This window comes from Gymnoscopelus microlampas (genome assembly GCF_963454915.1).
Source record: "Gymnoscopelus microlampas genome assembly, chromosome: 21".
NCBI classification, from domain to species: Eukaryota; Metazoa; Chordata; class Actinopteri; order Myctophiformes; family Myctophidae; genus Gymnoscopelus; species Gymnoscopelus microlampas.
Genome location: NC_139958.1, coordinates 39,006,208 through 39,024,008, shown reverse-complemented (window position 1 = coordinate 39,024,008; position 17,801 = coordinate 39,006,208). Strand labels below are relative to the sequence as shown.

Here is a 17,801-nt window from a genome sequence, read left to right as displayed (position 1 = left end):
CGGCATTTGAACGCTGATCACACAACTATAAGATAGCACGTGAGTGAGACACAAAAGTTGTCTATCTGCGTGCATATAGACATAGGCCTAAGCACTGAATAAGCAGTGAAATCTTAGGATATTTTGCTTGTTTTAGAAGCAACAGAGTGATTTATTTCCTGCAAATTGTATACTGTAGTGTGTATGAAATCACAGATATTGACAGACGTGCGTAGGTTAGGGGGTTAGGCTCCCCAATCCCTGCGCACAACAGGCGGCAGCGGGGTCGCAAGGCTCCCAGAGCACGTTAAATACCACATATAGTGCTGGGGAGTGACTGAAAGGCCCCCGTGTTCTGTCAAGGATGAATCAACATCCTGTCTGTGTAAACAACCGTCTAGTCTGCGTGGGTGTCGCACATGGCAACATTTTGAAAGTCACAGCGTTGAAGTGTCACCTGTGGGTTTTGTAAATGTTGTGATGTGTCAGGCACTGCGTGGTAGGTGGACGACAGTCCACACCTAGCAGAAGGTGCAGTCTTGAGGGACGGCCTCTGTGAAAAGGCAAGGCTGGTGAAAACGGTTAATATTCTGGTTCCCGTAGCCAAGCGGGGCCAGGACAAGACCGTCGGTTTCCTGCCTGGGGCGCCAACCACGCCAACGGGTAAGGGGTCGCTATCGACTGGGTCACCGGCCGGTCGGGTCACAGGTGACATTAAGACCATGCGATGCCTTTGGAAGGTATGCTTGGCCGTCATGCTCGGCTCAATGTACAGTCAGGCCATCACAAGCTCAAAGCGACCGCCGCTTGTGCAACAGTTACTAAGCGAGTGATGCTCCTGTGATCGGTGGGCTTTGAAAAGAAGACGCCGGGAAGCAGGAGACTTGAATTCTCTATCCAGGGTGACCTGGGTGTAGACCTCAAGTGGAAAGGGGTCTAGCCTAGGACTGCGTCCCGGTGCAGGAGGCACAGGAGTGGGGAGGTCCGAAAGACTTAAGCGCATCACTATGTGTATCCAAAACGCGATCTGAGTGAGTTATCCGGGTCTAACGATTTTCTCTCCGCGGTCATCACTAGGAGTGAGCCGTGAGCACTTTTCCGGATCATCTTCTAGAATAACCCACGAGGTATCTATATTCAGTCTAAATCTAGAATAACCCCCATTTCATTCTAAGGGGTGTTCGGTCTAGATTGGATGAGAGTACTCTTGGGTGTTCGATGAGAAATCCGTTGGAACGTGGTGAAACTGAATGTGTTTATATTGTATGTTTGTGCTTAATATTACTAAAAGATCCTCACTACCGTGAGCACCTTTCCGGAGAAATCCGTTGGAACGTGGTGATAGTGTGATATTAAGATGTGTTATTAAGGAATGTGTGAAGTGCGATTCAACCAGTATACAGCAGTGTAAATAACGCTCGAAATAAGTATGAATGATAATCACGGTGGTTGAGAGACGAGGTCTGTTTGGGACAGTCGCGTGGACTGGTGATTTCTGTATGAATCTATGAATGAGAGTACAGTGAATGGGTGTGGGGATCCCCAGGGAATATGTGTATGTTCCTGTAGAAGCCTATGAGAGATTGTGAGGAATGTTCAGTGGAATATATGTGCCGAGCAGAGAGAGATAGCGACTGCTTGAGAGTGTGGAAAAGTAACTGAGTACATTTACTCAGATACTGTACTCAAGCGTGCGTGTATGCAAGATGGGAGAGAAAGCGAAAGAAAGAGAGTGGGGTGATGTTGATTACCAAGGAGCTAGACCAAAAGGAAAGAAGGGACCCTCCCGAACATGTTTTCGCTGTGGCCGTACCGGCCATTTCATAGCAGATTGTAAATCGAGCACTACGGTTGACGGATGGGAAGAGGAAAGACATAATAACAGAAAGACACGTAAACCTAAGAGCAGAATGGAGAAAGATGATACATGGCAGGACCTTGGTTTTATTGGTACAGAAACCCTTATATATATATATATATATATGATGAGGGCACACATTCTGCACACATTTGGTATTAATTAGCTACGATGTCTAAGCCCCTTGCCTGTTTACAGTAGCCAGTCTAAAGCAAAGTTTTATGCATGAATAAAAGCCCCACATCTTATTACAGTCATAATTAGAATCTTAAGCCAGGGAAACGGTTCCAAATGCAATCATCTATATGCCCTTGCTAAATTATTCCACATCACTGAGTTGGCTACAGCAAGAAAGTCTCTTATCCCTTAATTTGTTCATCGAAACAAACTATCGGCACCTGACACCAATCCCAGCGCGTGATTTTCAGACAGTGGGAGATCATGTACATTGGACTCCAAATACCGCTATGAGTATACTTAATCACTGGGCGTTACAGCTTCAGATGTAGTTTACTGTATAAACCATTCTCAAGAGTGTGAGTGTGAAAGTGACTGAGTACATTTACTCAAGTACTGTACTTAAGTATCACATACGTGTGGGGGGAAGAAGTGACAGAATGGTGACTGAGCAAATCAGTAACTCCCAGAGAGTAAAAGTATTTTTGTGGTTGGTATGAATGAGTTACAGCGAACAGTTGAAATGAGTGTATGTTGGAAAGTAATTGAGTACATTTACTCAAGTACTGTACTTAAATGCCAACCAATAGGGTTGCTGTGTGGTACTGTGTGTGTGGGTGTTTAGAGGAGTCTGTGTGCACGTGTGTATGTGCACGTGTGTGTGCGGGCTGTGTGCTAACAGAGCGAGACAGAAAGACAGTGATGAAGTGAAAAAAAAAACATCACAAAAGGCCATAAGTTCTAGTGATATTTAGGAGCCCTTATCAGTGAAGTATGTGCAGTTAAAGCTATTAACCAGCTCCCATATAAGGCCCATTTTTCTGTTACAAGCCCTTTGTCTAAACTCAAATGTTAAAGATGTGTTATGACTTCTGTTCTGTTGCGGTGACATTACATTGAATTAAGGCCTGTGGGTGGTTTACTCTGAAAGAGTGATCAAAGTAACATGGGCCTTTGCTTAATGATATTGAGCTCATTGCGGTAGAATATGAAGTTTTTAGTAAATTAGCGAAGCGAAGTGAACCTTAAATATTAAGAGGGATTAGTTCCAAGTACCCCAAGCTAGGAATGTGCACTGCAGGGTCAAGGGGCATTACTGTCCAGAGAAGAAGCGTAGAGGTTTGTGTGTCGTGTCCTGGAGTGTGGGTGGAGTTTGCAAGCTACTGCAGGGCTGCAAGTCTGAATCCGCTGTGCCATGGAGTGGCTCACAAACTTTTTGTATTAAAACTATATTCAATATTTTTGTTTTGATTTAAAAATAGTTAAAAGACTTAAGCGAAGATAGCTCTACTTTTGTAAGTGACATTTGTGTCTTAACTAGCAATGGAAATCTTTTTCCAAAAGATGGCAGATCTACAAGCTGTAGAGCAGTTGTTGATTTTAAGAAATACTCAATAATGAAAAGTATCATAAGTATTAGAAGACTTATGTAAAGTTACCCTATGTCAAAACTGACACTTCGTACATGTTTGAGAATCAGTAGTATTCATAGTTTTGGCCCTTTCCCTCTCCACATGTAAGAAACTAGAGTATTTCTACTCAAATTGTGGAGTATATCATGTGAAGACATTCTAATCTCAGCCTGCAAGATGTTATGGGTAGAGCAGTGACTACCTCGTCCCAAGCCCATGGGAACGCTTATATAAAAACAATAGCAAAGGAAGCGAGTTCAGTTCTCATGGAACTTATCTTTCATTTGTTGTGTCTTGATACTAGTGTGTCAAATTCCTATATTTGAAGTACCCAAGCAGTGTTATAAGGCGATTGTTTTATTTTTTTATTTTTTTATATAATTATAGTGTCTTAATGCAGTAATTGAAATATATTGAACCAATCATCTGAGTAATGGTTCAACAGGAGGGATAGTTGAAGATTATGAAGCATATTCACACTATATTCACACTTATATTTTAAAAAATTCTGGTAAAAGCCATACACTGTAAAAATGAATTTGAAGACGTTACAAAGGTCAAAAGAACTAGTAAGCTGCCAAGATTTTATCTCTTCCACAGGAACGATGGGACTGCTTATGGTGATGCTGACCAGGTCATCAAGTGTGAACTGAACTCTCCGTGCTAGGAGGGTCCATGCCCGGGTCACGTCAACATGCCAACTGCTGTGAGATGCAGTCCCTGGTCAACATGTCACCTGATGTGAGACGTGTGGTTTGTCCAATCCACACAAAAACATTCGCAAGTTGGTGCAAACATCATCGAACATTACGTAAGAAGGTGAAGAAGGCCGGCTTGTGGGGTGGAGTCTCACATATAGAGTGATATTAGGCCCTAACCGGTGAAGAATCCACTTAGAATAGTACCCCCTCCCTCACCTGATTACACTTAGAAGGACGATGCACCACACTTGTTTTTATATTTTCCTATCTATGTTATTGTATATTTTTCTATGTATCTTTTGTCTCTATTATTAAAAGTTAAGCAGGGGAAGGCTAAAGCTAAGATAATTATGATTGTTATGTTGCATATATATATGTCTACATCCTACATTTCCTGTTGCAGTTAACTGGTAGTAAGTAAGTGCCTCGAATCCAAAATAGTGAGTGCGCCTTGGGGGTCAATGCTATTTGCCGTGCAAAACGTATGATCAGTTTTAAGCACATAAATAAGAGCTTTTATGTCACTCTGAAGCGGACTAAGTATGAAGTGTGAGGAGGTTAAATGCATATCATGGAGTGTAAATGTGTTAGTGTGGAATGAGGGCGCATTTAAGACAACCTCCGAAGGGAGGGGCGGGATAACCGACCAAACGGTCATCATCTGGGCTAAGCCACACCCTAACATGCCATCAAACCCTCTCCGAAGCCACATACTAATGATGCCATCAAAACACCGTGACACCACTGGGGATCCAGTGGTCCTGGTGAGAAGTACTTTTCGAATAAGTACCTGTTGTGTTTACATTTCAGATGACATTAATGCTAAGGAGGCCAATAACGCGATGTCCAATCTACGTGCCCTTCAGAAAGCTATGAATGGTAACATCACGATAAGGGGTGGTTTTTCTTGGTTAATGGGAGGGGGTTGGATTCAAGCTCTGTGCAAATTTGAAACAATGGTACTCTGTGCTTTGGTGCTGTTTCGCGTGTTATCGGTCTGTGTGATCCCGTGCATCAGGACCTTAGTGAAACGCATGGTTGCTGACACGTTCGTTCAAACGTATACTGCGGTATCCCAGACTGGGCAAGACTTAAAAGATGACGGGAATGTGTTCTCCCTTCGAAGCCTTTATGATGAAAATGACACAGACATTTAAGCTCTGTTAATATTTGAAAATGAATTGTCAGTTCATAATGGTCAAATTAATGATACAAACGGTTGAAGGTTATTAAGTGTTACAACCACTGCTCACAAGAAAGCCACACATTGAGAGTGATAATGTCCTTTTTCCTATCCGTGGGTTTTTTCAGCATTATCTACAATCGTTTATATCATTATTGATCAGGATCAAGTGACATTCTAATAGTCTCATCATGTGCCCTGATAACAGCTTTGTGCTATGCTCTGTATGACAAAGTGCGAAAAGCGGATAGCTTAAGTACCAAGGCCACTGAAAGCAAAAGAGGCAAGTGATTCCTGTTATGATGTCCATTTTGAAAAAGCGGAAAACAAGAAGAATGTGAAGATTAATAAATTTGATCAACAGGAGGGAAATGACAGAGCCGATTCTCAGTTCTATGTAATGTGGGGTTATAAGTTCTATTCATATTGTTAATGTGTTCAACTAATTAATCATTCAATTGAATAGATGATGTATATTCTTCTCCTTATGTGTGCAGAAGCCAGAGACTGCATATTAGGTGGTTTGTTATCGTTACAGCTACAGATGTTTGCATTCCTCTGTTATCAGTTCACTCCCTGCCTTGGAGTTCTCTCTCTCTCAGTTTGCTCTGCCTGTACGCTGTTATAAATTACATTCAGTATAGATTACTAGAGTAATCTGATACTTTTAAGTACTTTTGGTCACGCCTCCCTGCTAGCTTCTCTGTCTGTCCTGTTTCCTTGTATAAATGACAATGTAAAGTGAGTTGTACTTCAGAAATGATTCAGGTCAAGCTGTACATTGCTCCTTGCGCAAGTAAAAAGAAGGAGATCTCCGTTGTGTCTGTGTCTATCTTATTCCAATGTGTGATCTGAGCCTAAGGTGTTTGTAAAATGATAAAGCAATCTATCAGTTAAGCTGTCAGCTGATTGCATAATGCATACACTATATATCTTCAGTTATTGAAGGCTATTTTTCGATTCTGACAAATCGATAAAAAAGCAGTGGCTCTCAAAGTGGCGTCCAGGGACCCTCAGGGTTCCTCCTTGAGGGGGCTCTAAATGGACCCTTACACAAGGTCTGTAACTCTTGAGAGTACAAGTGGACCCGCAGGGGTCCATTTGGTTCCATTTGTAAACTTTCAGAGTTCTGCGGGTCCTTCAACTTAAAAAGTTTGAGGACTGCTGAATAAAAGAAATCCCTGACAGCCTTGGTCCAAGGCTTTACATTTTTTTAATTTGATCATCTTTATTTTGAAGGGTCTAAATTGACCCTTGCAGGTCTGTAACTCTGAGAGTGTACAAATGGAACCAAATGGACCCACAAGTCCATTTGGTTGAAACTTAGAAAGCATAGGAAGAGTTGGCACCTAAACATCGTGGGCACCTCAATGTTAAATTGCCTATTATTTGTTTTCTCAAAATGTAAAAAAAATAAATAAAGAATTCATCATTAGAATTCAGACCTAAATGTACTCTTTAACTTCTTGTATATGCCCATAATGACTGGCAAGCCACACGTTTCTTAGCAATATATGTAGAAATATTAGGCCGTAAATGTCAAATGTTCAAGCATGTTCAAATCATATATACACTATATTACTTCAGACCATTTTCCAAATGCTTTAATATTATTGTCCATTTTAATATTCTAGGGGGGGAGAGCCAATTTAGCATTGAGGTACGTTTAAAACACACAAAAGGGGAAACACTACACACCTATACCATTGTAACAATACATATATAATACAATAATAATATATAATACAATATATATTACTATATAATGGTATATAATATATAATAATAATAATAATTATAAGATATCTAATAGTATAATACTATTATTGTATTATATATCCCTCTACACACCTATAACCACTGTAACAACAATACATATATAATACAATAATAATAATATATAACACAATACATATTATAATATAATATAATATATAATGATATATAATATATAATAATAATAAGATATATAATACAATAATAATATTATTGTATTATTATTCACGGCCCTGTTGTGACTGTCTCACTCTCTCTCTACACATGACCCGCTGCTGTCATGGAACAACAATGGAGGGTGTTTTAATGTTAGTAGGAGAACATTAACGCTTCTTACTTGATGCGGGAACCCATCTTCCCATGTCTGTGTCCTGCCGCCTGCGTTTAGACCTTCTGTTGACTCCGCAAACCTCCAGAAAACATGTAAAAACCTCCAATTCACACCGACATGTTGTTATCTCTCCACCGTCTATATCTGACTGACTGGCTGTCAGGCGGATATGGACGACTCCTCCATGATGGTGTCATACGTCACGTGACACACAACGCTGCTGCGGGAGTTGTAGTTCTATGGCCAGACGGGCCCCGTTTGCCAGCGCGGACTGGTGCTCCGTCGGGAACTACACGTACCAGAGTCCATGCGGGTCACGTTGTGTGAGATGACGTCAAGAGATTTGATTAACTGCCTACGTGCTGCACGTTTTGTATTTCATTTTATATTTTTTAAGAAAATACATTATATTATAAGAAGAATGTTGTGATAAATAACAAATTATGTTCTGCTGGACTGGTGGCGTTAATGCTTTAGACTTCACCTCCCTAAACTCTTCCTTTAAAATCAAATGAATGGATCAACTTTTTCTTAAAAAAACTAAATTTGGAACTTTATTCAACTCACCAGAAGGATTGGATTTTCTGTTACCGGTTAAACTTTATAATTTTCATGGCCAACTTTAATTATCCTGGTCAATGATGTAGCCTACTCACACAATTTCTATCCCCATAAATATTTCATTTGGAACAATCAAGATATTAGGTTTAAAAACAAGTCTTTATATATTAACTTAAGAGATGGGATGATAATAATATTTTACTAATAATTAAATGACAATGGTCAGTTATTCACCTATGAAGAATTTCTCTCAGTCTACAGGTTTCCTGTTAGTTACCTAGAGAATATTCCATTGTATTTGATATGGGGCTAGAAGGCTACTGATGTCTACTCCTAATAAACTGTCTTATTTCAAGTTTTATTTCAAGTTTCTCATGATTTGTTTGATTGGTAATGTATGCCCTTTCTTGAGTGATAAAGCCATTAATCAATGTGTGCGGAGTATTATTCAAAGGGATATTGTTTCCAACCCTCCAGCAGTTTTCTATTGGAATCATTTATATAATGACAATGACAGATTGGAAGAACACTTGCTGGGTATTTGAGAAAATGTCTTAATACAAATTAGATATGAAAGGTTACTTTCAAATTACTTATATCTGTTATATCCTGTCAAGACCAATCTTATAAAATATAAGATTGATATTCACACTTCTTTCTTTTAATTTAGGGATTGTAGCCTACTTACTGTCATCTTTTTTGGATTGATCTTAATCATTTTATAAATTCCCAAATTGACTCTTCTATTATTATATATTAAAATGTATAAAGTAAGCGTAGACAAATGTTATCAACCTTCTCTTGCTAATTTCATATGCATTGTGCCAAATTTGAAACCAACGTCCAACGTTTTTAAACTTTAATATTGTCATACATAGGCCTATACCTTTTCAAATGATTTATAGACATTTTTGAACAAAACAATGCAACTGTTTTTATTTTTTTGCACTTTTCCCATTATTGACTCTGGGGAAAGCCTGGATGTTGACATGTTGGATGTGACAGCGGCCGATAGACGATACATGATGTCACTGTATGAGAGGAGTGACTACAGTGGTCATTTGGGTGCACTGTCTGCAAGTGAGCCCATCTTTTTTGGCAACATCAAAGGAGACATACCTCCCCTGGTTCCAGACCCTAGACCCCGCCTACTCTCTGATCAGGCTAATGTCAGGGCTGCCAACATTGGACTGTCAGAATCCAGGAGATTGGTTGGGGGCGTGGCTAGCGGGGGGTCTGGGCCCCCCCCCTGTAAATATTTTTTTTTTTTATCAGAGTAGATGTCATTTCCTGTGTTTTGGTGAATTTTGTGAGGATGCTTTACTTGGAAAATAATGGGTACAATTTCATCCATTAAAAAAGTAGGCCTACAGAAATTGATTTGATGACTGAAGCAATGTAAGACCCATCTTTAAAAATAGCTATTCATTACTTAAAAGTTAATATCTCTGTATGATGGCTGACCACACCCCCGAACCGGAGTCTGGGGGTCGTCCCCCCGAAACTTTTTAACATAGTAGATGTAATTTCCTGTGTTCTGGTGAATTTTGGGAGTTTGATACCAAATCTAGGAGAAACCCAGAAGAAATGACGATCCAGGAGAGTGTCAGGAGACGTTGTCAAAAACCAGGAGACTCATGCAGGATCCAGGAGTGTTGGCAGCCCTGGCTAATGTAGTGGAGTAGAAGTAAAAGTATTGAAAATTGGAAATACTCCAGTAAAGAACAAATACCTCAAATGTTTACATTTGAGGTACAGTACTTAAGTAAATGTGACCCACCACGATAAAGGATACAAGCTCACAACGTGTCGCAACGCGACGCATGTAAGCTTGTAGATCAGCTATTTTTGGTGAATGTTCCCCCAGAATAGGTTTGCTGGGGTTCAAGTGATTAAGGTAAGGAGAATCAAATAGGCCTACATCCCATTTATTACTTTGTTACTGTTACTGATTGTTGTATAACATATTATTATGCTTAAAATATTAAGAATAATATATTTATGTTATATTTATTCATTTAACACAATTTATTAATATGGTAATGAGCAATGAAGAAAGACATCCATGTAAATGTAAAGTTAGGGAGAATAGAGCCTCAGTGAGAGGTTGTATGCAGGAGAAAAACCTTTGAACAATCAACCTTTTCTGGTAAATCAATACAAATCTAAAAAACTCCCACCTTCACCATTTTCATTGGTTTAAAACCACACTGTCATGCTCTCACCAGCCTCTATTACCTGTATTGTATTCTTTTTTTTATTTCCTTATTTTAATTGTACATGATCCCTGCTAAATTACATTAAAGTACAACAAAATGATGAAATCCAATAGAAGGTAAAATATAAAGTGAAATAAAAACATAATTTCAAATTTCAAATAATAAAAAGTAAAGAATGAAACAAAAAAACAATTACTGTAAGAGGAGAGTCTTAAGAGGCGCTTTAAATGTTCATATTGAATAACAAAAACAAGCAAGTAAAAGTTAACACTAGCACTGTTATGTCATCAGCAAACAATGAAACAAACACTCCCCCATCCCTGACAGTACGATTTCTCCTTCAAAATCAATTAAAATTCTCCTCCAGATTCCCCTTTCATTCACATTCACCGTAACATAAATACATGAAATATCAGATTATTCATTCAAACCCAGGTCAGTGTGTGGTGTGTCCAGAGCTCTGCGTAGGTTCTGCCAGAACAGTCCAGGGTGCTGTCCAGCCTGGGACCAGCTCAGGTAGGTGTGTCTCTCCACCAGCCTCCTCATGTGATAGTAGGGAGACAACTGGTGGGCTGGAATGTCCTCCAGAAACACCAGGATCAATACGTCCTTCTGTTCATCAAACAGACGGTAGCTGCATACAGGAGACCAGAGGACATTTACACTCAGTCAACTTTCATTTACATTAAGTTAGACTTTATTTACATTAAGTAACACTTTATTTACATTAAGTAACACTTTATTTACACTGAGACAAACTACTAGTTGCATTCAAAAAAATGTATTTATTTTCTGTAAATAATGGTTTATTTACAGTAAATACAGTTTATAGTGTGACACTGCCACATAAATGTGTGAAAGGATATATTTCCTGCCCATCTATTGGTATTGAATGACTCATAACATACTTGGTGATAGCAAAGGGAATATATTGGTTAAAAAGATGGTTAAATATTTAAAACCGAAAAGTATTGTACGGAACATTGTTCTGTTCTGTTCTGATTTGATGAACACATCCATTCATTATCTGTTGTCAGGGTTCATTCCATAGGGGGCGCTGTGGGGGAAAAGCTGTTAGAACAGTTCCAGGAAGTGAGGCTGTGGGGGTTCCATTTTGGGAGGTAAAGAGTGTTTGTTGTGGTTTGGCAAAGACACTCTTTAAACTAAAGCCTACACTGTATCCACATCAGAACTTTAAACCATTGAATATTGTAGTGGATAAACTTTAAGACCTGAATAAGGGAAGCTTGGTCCAAATGACGAGGATATTCTGATGGTGGGTATCATCAACAAACACATTCACACAAACAGAAAACACACATTCAGTGAATGTTCAATTCCTCTGTAATGCAAGGCACCAAATCACAAACAATGTGACAAAACATCCTGGATTGTAGGGAGATATAATCATTGTGATGGAGCCTCTACCCTCCTCCAGCTCTGATACCACTGTGATCCACCACAGTGTTTTGTATTTGATTACAGCACCCTTATCTTTTGTTCTTCTTTACATTGTTTAGCTGGCTTATTGCATTTCTAAAATGGTTACCAAATATGTTAACATGAAAATCATAGACATATCCCAATTAAAGGATTTAATTGTTTAATAAATGAGTTTATAATCATTTCAGTATCCGTCATTTTATGATGGTGGAAGGTGGAGACTGTGGAGACTGATGGTGGAAGGCTGTCGATTGGTTGCTGCTATTCATAATAATAAATTACTATTGTAATTTTATTATTATTATTATTATTATTGATTACTGGTTATCTATTATTCTATGCCATAAAAATAAAAAAATAAAAAAGAATGAATGTCAATTCTGCATAATGGACACATTGTGTTGCCTCTTCCATGTGTGTAAATGTGGCCCTCATATCTTTTTTTTTCATGGATTCTACAGTGAAACGTCAGAGAAATGGAGCCCTCACCTGGCCATCTGGATCTCTCTAGAGCACCATTCACTCTCCAGGTAATGATGGCTGATCACACAGATGGTCTTTCTGCTGCTATAGATGGCATCTGTAATGTTCTCTATGATGGGTTTACCTGGATATAAAACACAGACATTATTCACACCAGATTCAAAACTATTTCACCTCTTGAGAGACAGATAGACATATAGTATCACATACTGTAATAATAATACCACCAAAGACAACCCAGTTTTTCAGACAGAGAGAGGTCCCTACCTGCTTAGAAATGTTATTGACAGAAAGAGACAGACATATTTAGATAAATACGGTATTACTTAGAGACAGAGAGAGGTTTGTACCTGGTAGGATGTCTCGATGGTGCAGACAGAGTCTCCAGCCCTGCTCTCCCTCCAGCACTGGAAGCATTTCTCTGCAAACCCAGAGCTCATCGTGAACGTTGTAGGAGACGAAGGCATCGTAGCGCTGAGGAGACCCCCTCTTTCTTTCCTTGGCATCATGAAGGAAGGCCAGGAAGAGGTAGTAGGCATAGAGAAGATGCAACCTCAGGAAGTGGTAGGTGAACGATGTGAGCAGAGTTAGCACAATCACACAAGTGGAGGAAACGTAGCAGATGAAGCTAGCGTCCACCCAACAGGAATGAATGTCAAAGTCCAGAAACCTGGTTCCCTTTTTAGCCAGAGGAGAGCCACACGTGTAGAGGTGAGCGTCAACTACCTGCGTTTGGTGGTTGTTCTGCATCCACTGCTGAAAGTCAGCATTTGAACAATCACAAGCTAAAGGGTTGTCATTCATTTGAATATACCTGAGAGCAGGGAGAAAACTGAACACGGAGACATTGATCCCCGTCATCAACTCATTCTGGCTCAGGTCCAGCCAGGATAGTCTAGTCAGATTGGCTTGTGCCAGGAAATCCAGGGACTTCAGATTACAGCTTCTTAAGGACAGAGTCTTCAGCTGTGGTACATATTTAAATGAGTCTGAGTCCGGTTGTATACCATGCTCAACATACAAATGTTCCAAATGTTTCATATCTGAGAGCATGTCCCATACGATATATGGACTGTATTGTGGACTGTATTGTATTGTTAAGCTCTTCAGGCTCTGCAGTAAATAGTTTTGCCATTGTAACTCATGGGGAGGTGAAGATGTCATTTTGAATTGGTTATTAACATTTAGAATAAGTGTTTCAAGTTCATCTAGTCCTTCAAAACAGTTGTTGTTCCAAGGATCGTAAACACCTAAGTTATTGTATTCCATGGCTAAGTGCTTGAGCGATTTCAGACTCATGAAATCCCCTTTCCCTTGGGGCCGTGAGATGTCATTCATTTTTAAATCCAAAGATTCTAGTTTGTGTAGGCCCGTCTTGAATGTGGCGCCATACTGAATAATTAAATTGTGAGTCACAGTTAGAACCTTTAACTCATTAAGATGTTGAAAAACACATGGTTTGAGTTCATGTATGTCGTTGTAATCTAGATAAAGGTGTGTGAGTCTGGTTAAATTTATGAAGTCTGAGCAGTTTAAATCATTAATACGATTGTTACTCAGGACGAGGACTTGAAGCGTGGAGAGATTCTTAACATCGTCTGGCACTTTGGAAAGCTGGTTGTTGGCTAGGTTCAGGTGACTCAATTGTTTCATTTGTTTTATTGAATCCTTAGACAGTTCAGTCAGGACATTATATGATAGATCCAGGTAGGTTAGCTGAGTACAAGGTGACAGTGTTTTACTAAGGCTGTCATTGTAACCCTGCACACTGAGTGTTCTCAGAGTTGGTATTTTGCACACAATATTTAAGAGATCTCTGTCTATCCACACATCCCACGATTCCAACGTTAGGTCCTCCAGTGAATCAAGGCTCTGTAGAGCCTTTCTGATGGTGATATAAGACATGATATCACCAGCCAAATACACCTTAGTTATATTCCTCCGAAAATACTTGTCTGGTATGTCCCACTCCCATCCATTATCATTACAACATTCTGACAGGTCGATTGTCTTAAGATGTGGAAATACAGCTGTTGTGATGCTAAACTTTTTTATTGACCGTGACCTCACTCTCAACTCCCTGAGCTCAGAGGACATGTTTAATGGCAGATCTTTTGACTGAAAAGACTCTAATTCATGAAATGTGATGTTCAGCACCTGTAAGCTTGGTAGTTGTAAGATGGTGATAATATCTGTCATTTGATTGGACCACAGACTTAGTTCCTGTAAGCTGGTGAGTGACTGGAAGGCAGCAGGGTTGATGAATGTGTTACTACTACTATCCATGCTCAGTATCAAGACGTTAGACAGTCCCTGAAACATATTGTCTGTCGGTGTTGTCAGTTGGTTACCGTCCATATGGAGCACTTTAAGTTGCACCAAAGGGACAAAAGCCCCGTCATCTACATGAGTTATTAAATTAAAACTCAGATCCAAATCTGTGAGATTTGACAGATGGTAAAAATCTGACCAGTTTATCTGTTGGATCTTATTGTACGTTAGTGTTAGTAATATAACGTCTCTAGGAATGTCATCTGGTACGCTATCAAGATCACAATTATAACAATTCACTGAAACACCAGCAGTGACATTGTCAGAGTAAAGAATAGTGCAGTCTTTCAGGAAGTAAGCCAGTGTAGGATTAAGATGAAGCGTTAGCAACAGAAATAAGGAGAAACCATGGCAGATTCCTGTCTGTAGCATCATGGCTGTCTTCAGGGTCAACTGTCAGGTACTTTCGGTGGTGTAATTCTGCTGTGGACACTGGTTGGTGACAACACTGTTCAGCATTGATGATCTGAAGAGGATACAACAGTAAAACAGTTACAGTATACAGTAACCTTTTGTTTTATCTTGAACTTTAAAGATTTAAAGGTTTAAACCATCTTTTTGGGACTCATCTGAGACTGAAATGTAACTTGGATAACGCAGCTGCTCTGGCATCTGAGTTTGGAGTGAGATCGGTGAGGAACATTAATAAGTTGCATGAACACTGAAACACTGTCTGACTGGACATGAATGCCTATGGTCAAATGTTTAAATAAGAAAAATTGCACAATAGGGTCATCTGCATTTGGGGGAAGATGTCACAGTCAGACCTGAGTGGAGGAGTGTTTACAAGCCAACAAAAAAAGTAGCTGACCTACAGTGGAGAGTTTTACATGGGATAATAGCTGTCAATGCTTTTATTTCTGTCATGAATCAGGAGGTAACTGATAAATGTCCTTTTTTTCCTTTGAGAGAGACTGTGTTCCACTGTTTTTTGGAGTGTAGACGCCTGGTGCCTTTGTTCTTGTTGCTGGAGAGGTTATTTAGTAGGGTGGGAGAGGTTTTCTCCATGCATATATTCATTCTGGGTTTCACTTTCAAGTATAGAATGAATACAAAACAAAAGTCTCAAGTTATGAATTTTATTTTGGGACAAGCAAAGATGGCCATCTACAGTATGTCAGCAGAAAGAGGAAGATCGATGATTCAGTGGACATTGATGCAGAAGTTGATTGTTAAGAGATTGTTAAAATAAAGTTTTGGTTAAAAATCAAAATCTGTCTGTCTGTCTGTCTGTCTCTCCCTCTTTCTCTCTCTCTGTCTTTCTTTCTCTCTGTCTGTCTTTCTCTCTCTCTCTCTGTCTGTCTGTCTGTCTGTCTGTCTGTCTGTCTGTCTGTCTGTCTGTCTGTCTGTCTGTCTGTCTGTCTGTCTGTCTGTCTGTCTGTCTGTCTCTCCCTCTTTCTCTCTGTCTGTCTATCTGTCTGTCTGTCTGTCTGTCTGTCTGTCTGGACCTATGGGTCCACTTGGTTCTATAACATGGGGTGAAAAGAGGAAGGTGAAAGAGGAAGCACACTAAAAATGCAGAAATACTTCACTTTGGTGGAACTATAGTAACTATCAATCAGTGTAAACAACAATATTACAAGGTCAAACTCCACCTTTGCCCGTAGCGCTTGACCTAACCTTGACAACCATGCAGTCTTATGAAAAGGTTAAAAAATATACGCATTCTGTTAGACAGATGCCATGTTGATTGAACTGGCATCCTGTTCGTAAAGTTTCATTTATTTTGATTTTTATATTATAGTGTTTAGACTGATGTTAGGTTCTTCGTTTACCTATGATCCTAGATTAATGAGGCACTAAACTGTCTCTCTGCATTTGATCAATGTGTTTACCTTGCTTACTGTAAGTCACTCTGGTTGAAGAGCATCTGCTAAATGCCTACATTGTAAATATAGGGCCCTATCTTACCAGACATTAGACACACTAGCACTAGTATCGTTGCTAGTTTCAGTTTGAATTCATGTGAATTAATCACACTAAATAAATGCTCCTGGTGTGTGTGGTTGATGACTTTACATCAGTGAGCCAGCCGTGTGTGTGTGTGTGTGTGTGTGTGTGTGTGTGTGTGTGTGTGTGTGTGTCACCCACACGCAACAACCCTTTGTGGTGCCCAGTGCTACAAGCGAGAATCTTCCACTGCAGTGGAAGGTTTTCGCTCCACCAGCGGTAGTGCTGCCGACACGTTTTACCGGTTCTTATAGCAGCCATCGTTTCAATATTTCGCCGGTCTTTCAGCAATAGTACAGTCTTCTCTCACTTTCGCCCTGCCGTTTGGTGCGAAACCCCCCCACCCCCAAGCTTGGTGCCCCGTGCTTGCATTAAGCCAGCACTGCCGCCCGGGGCTGAGTACCGAAACCTGAACATGCTGATAAAAGCTGCAATTACAGCAATATAACCCTAGCAATGACAGGGAAACTCATGACGTGTCACATGTTCTGTTTGTATTCAATTAATGTTACAGAATGTATCTGGACATTTCTCCTCTTGAGTTTGAACTTTGCACTTGTAAGGATTGTTTCCTTGCTCCCTATAACAACAACTGCTACTGGAAACTTATTAAATAGAACATATATTTTTAGGTGGGTCATCAACTTCATCCAATCAGGAGAGAAAACACCACAAAGATAATTTTGGTATAAATGTGCAATTTTGAAAGGCAATTGTTCTAGGGAAATACTAGTCGTTTTTGATTACGTTGTGGCTTTCAAATTCTTGTAGAATGTTTTTCCACAGTGTTTCAATATGAACGGCAGTTAATTACGAGATCTAACATAATATAAGACCTGTATTGATCTCACGGGAAATTCAGATGCCAAAGACCTGGATACACTTTGTGTGTGTGTGTGTGTGTGTGTGTGTGTGTGTGTGTGTGTGTGTGTGTGTGTGTGTGTGTGTGTGTGTGTGTGTGTGTGTGTGTGTGTGTGTGTGTGTGTGTGTGTGTGTGTGTGTGTGTGTGTGTGTGTGTGTGTGTATATATATATATATATATATATATATATACACATATATATATATACACACACACACACACACACACACACACACACACACACACACACACACACACACACACACACACACACACACACACACACACACACACACACACAAAGAATGTCTAGAGGTAGAAGTAAAAACTTTGACTGGTTCATCCCTTTAACATATTACATCATCCGCATTGATTTATATAAGATATAACACAGAAAAGTCACAATGAATAATACTTTCCAGGATGAAGGAATTGTAATATTGAATCCTACCTGAACTCCTAAACGTCAGTGACAACCATCGTTCCAGTGTTTCACTCAGACAGGAATGAAGTCCATTTGACCACAGCTCAGCTG

At 39.7% G+C, this 17,801-nt stretch overlaps 2 protein-coding genes across 4 annotated transcripts in view; both read right to left on the bottom strand.

The window, feature by feature from the left end:
- The window catches only part of dennd1a (DENN/MADD domain containing 1A), a 43,067-nt gene extending 35,499 nt beyond the window's left edge, over positions 1–7,568 (bottom strand). For both annotated transcript variants that reach the window (XM_084047490.1, XM_084047491.1), the window contains exon 1: positions 7,424–7,568. In XM_084047490.1, the coding sequence (XP_083903616.1) occupies positions 7,424–7,440 (17 nt within the window). In that variant the 5' untranslated portion in view covers positions 7,441–7,568. The remainder of the gene's footprint in view (positions 1–7,423) is intronic.
- A 1,941-nt stretch (positions 7,569–9,509) lies between these two features.
- LOC311037385 (toll-like receptor 2) lies at positions 9,510–17,801 on the bottom strand. 2 transcript variants are annotated; one of them, XM_084046522.1, is made up of 4 exons: positions 17,718–17,801; positions 12,474–14,920; positions 12,130–12,247; positions 9,510–10,831 (listed from the first exon to the last, which is right to left on the bottom strand). In XM_084046522.1, the coding sequence occupies exons 2-4, from the start codon at positions 14,827–14,829 to the stop codon at positions 10,615–10,617; spliced, it is 2,691 nt and encodes an 896-aa protein (XP_083902648.1). In that variant the 5' UTR covers positions 14,830–14,920; positions 17,718–17,801; the 3' UTR covers positions 9,510–10,614. The 2 variants fall into 2 exon arrangements, with proteins under 2 accessions (XP_083902648.1, XP_083902649.1); XM_084046523.1 differs by lacking the exon at positions 17,718–17,801 and having other exon boundaries at positions 12,474–15,008.

What these genes read in the sequence shown, in the direction of transcription:
- LOC311037385 (XM_084046522.1), bottom strand. Translation starts at nt 14,829, where the DNA reads ATGATGCTACAGACAGGAATCTGCCATGGTTTCTCCTTATTTCTGTTG. An exon ending in CCATCGAGACATCCTACCAG is followed by an intron (nt 12,248 to 12,473) that starts GTACAAACCTCT and finishes TTTTATATCCAG; the next exon opens with GTAAACCCATCATAGAGAAC. An exon ending in AGAGAGATCCAGATGGCCAG is followed by an intron (nt 10,832 to 12,129) that starts GTGAGGGCTCCA and finishes TCCTGTATGCAG; the next exon opens with CTACCGTCTGTTTGATGAAC.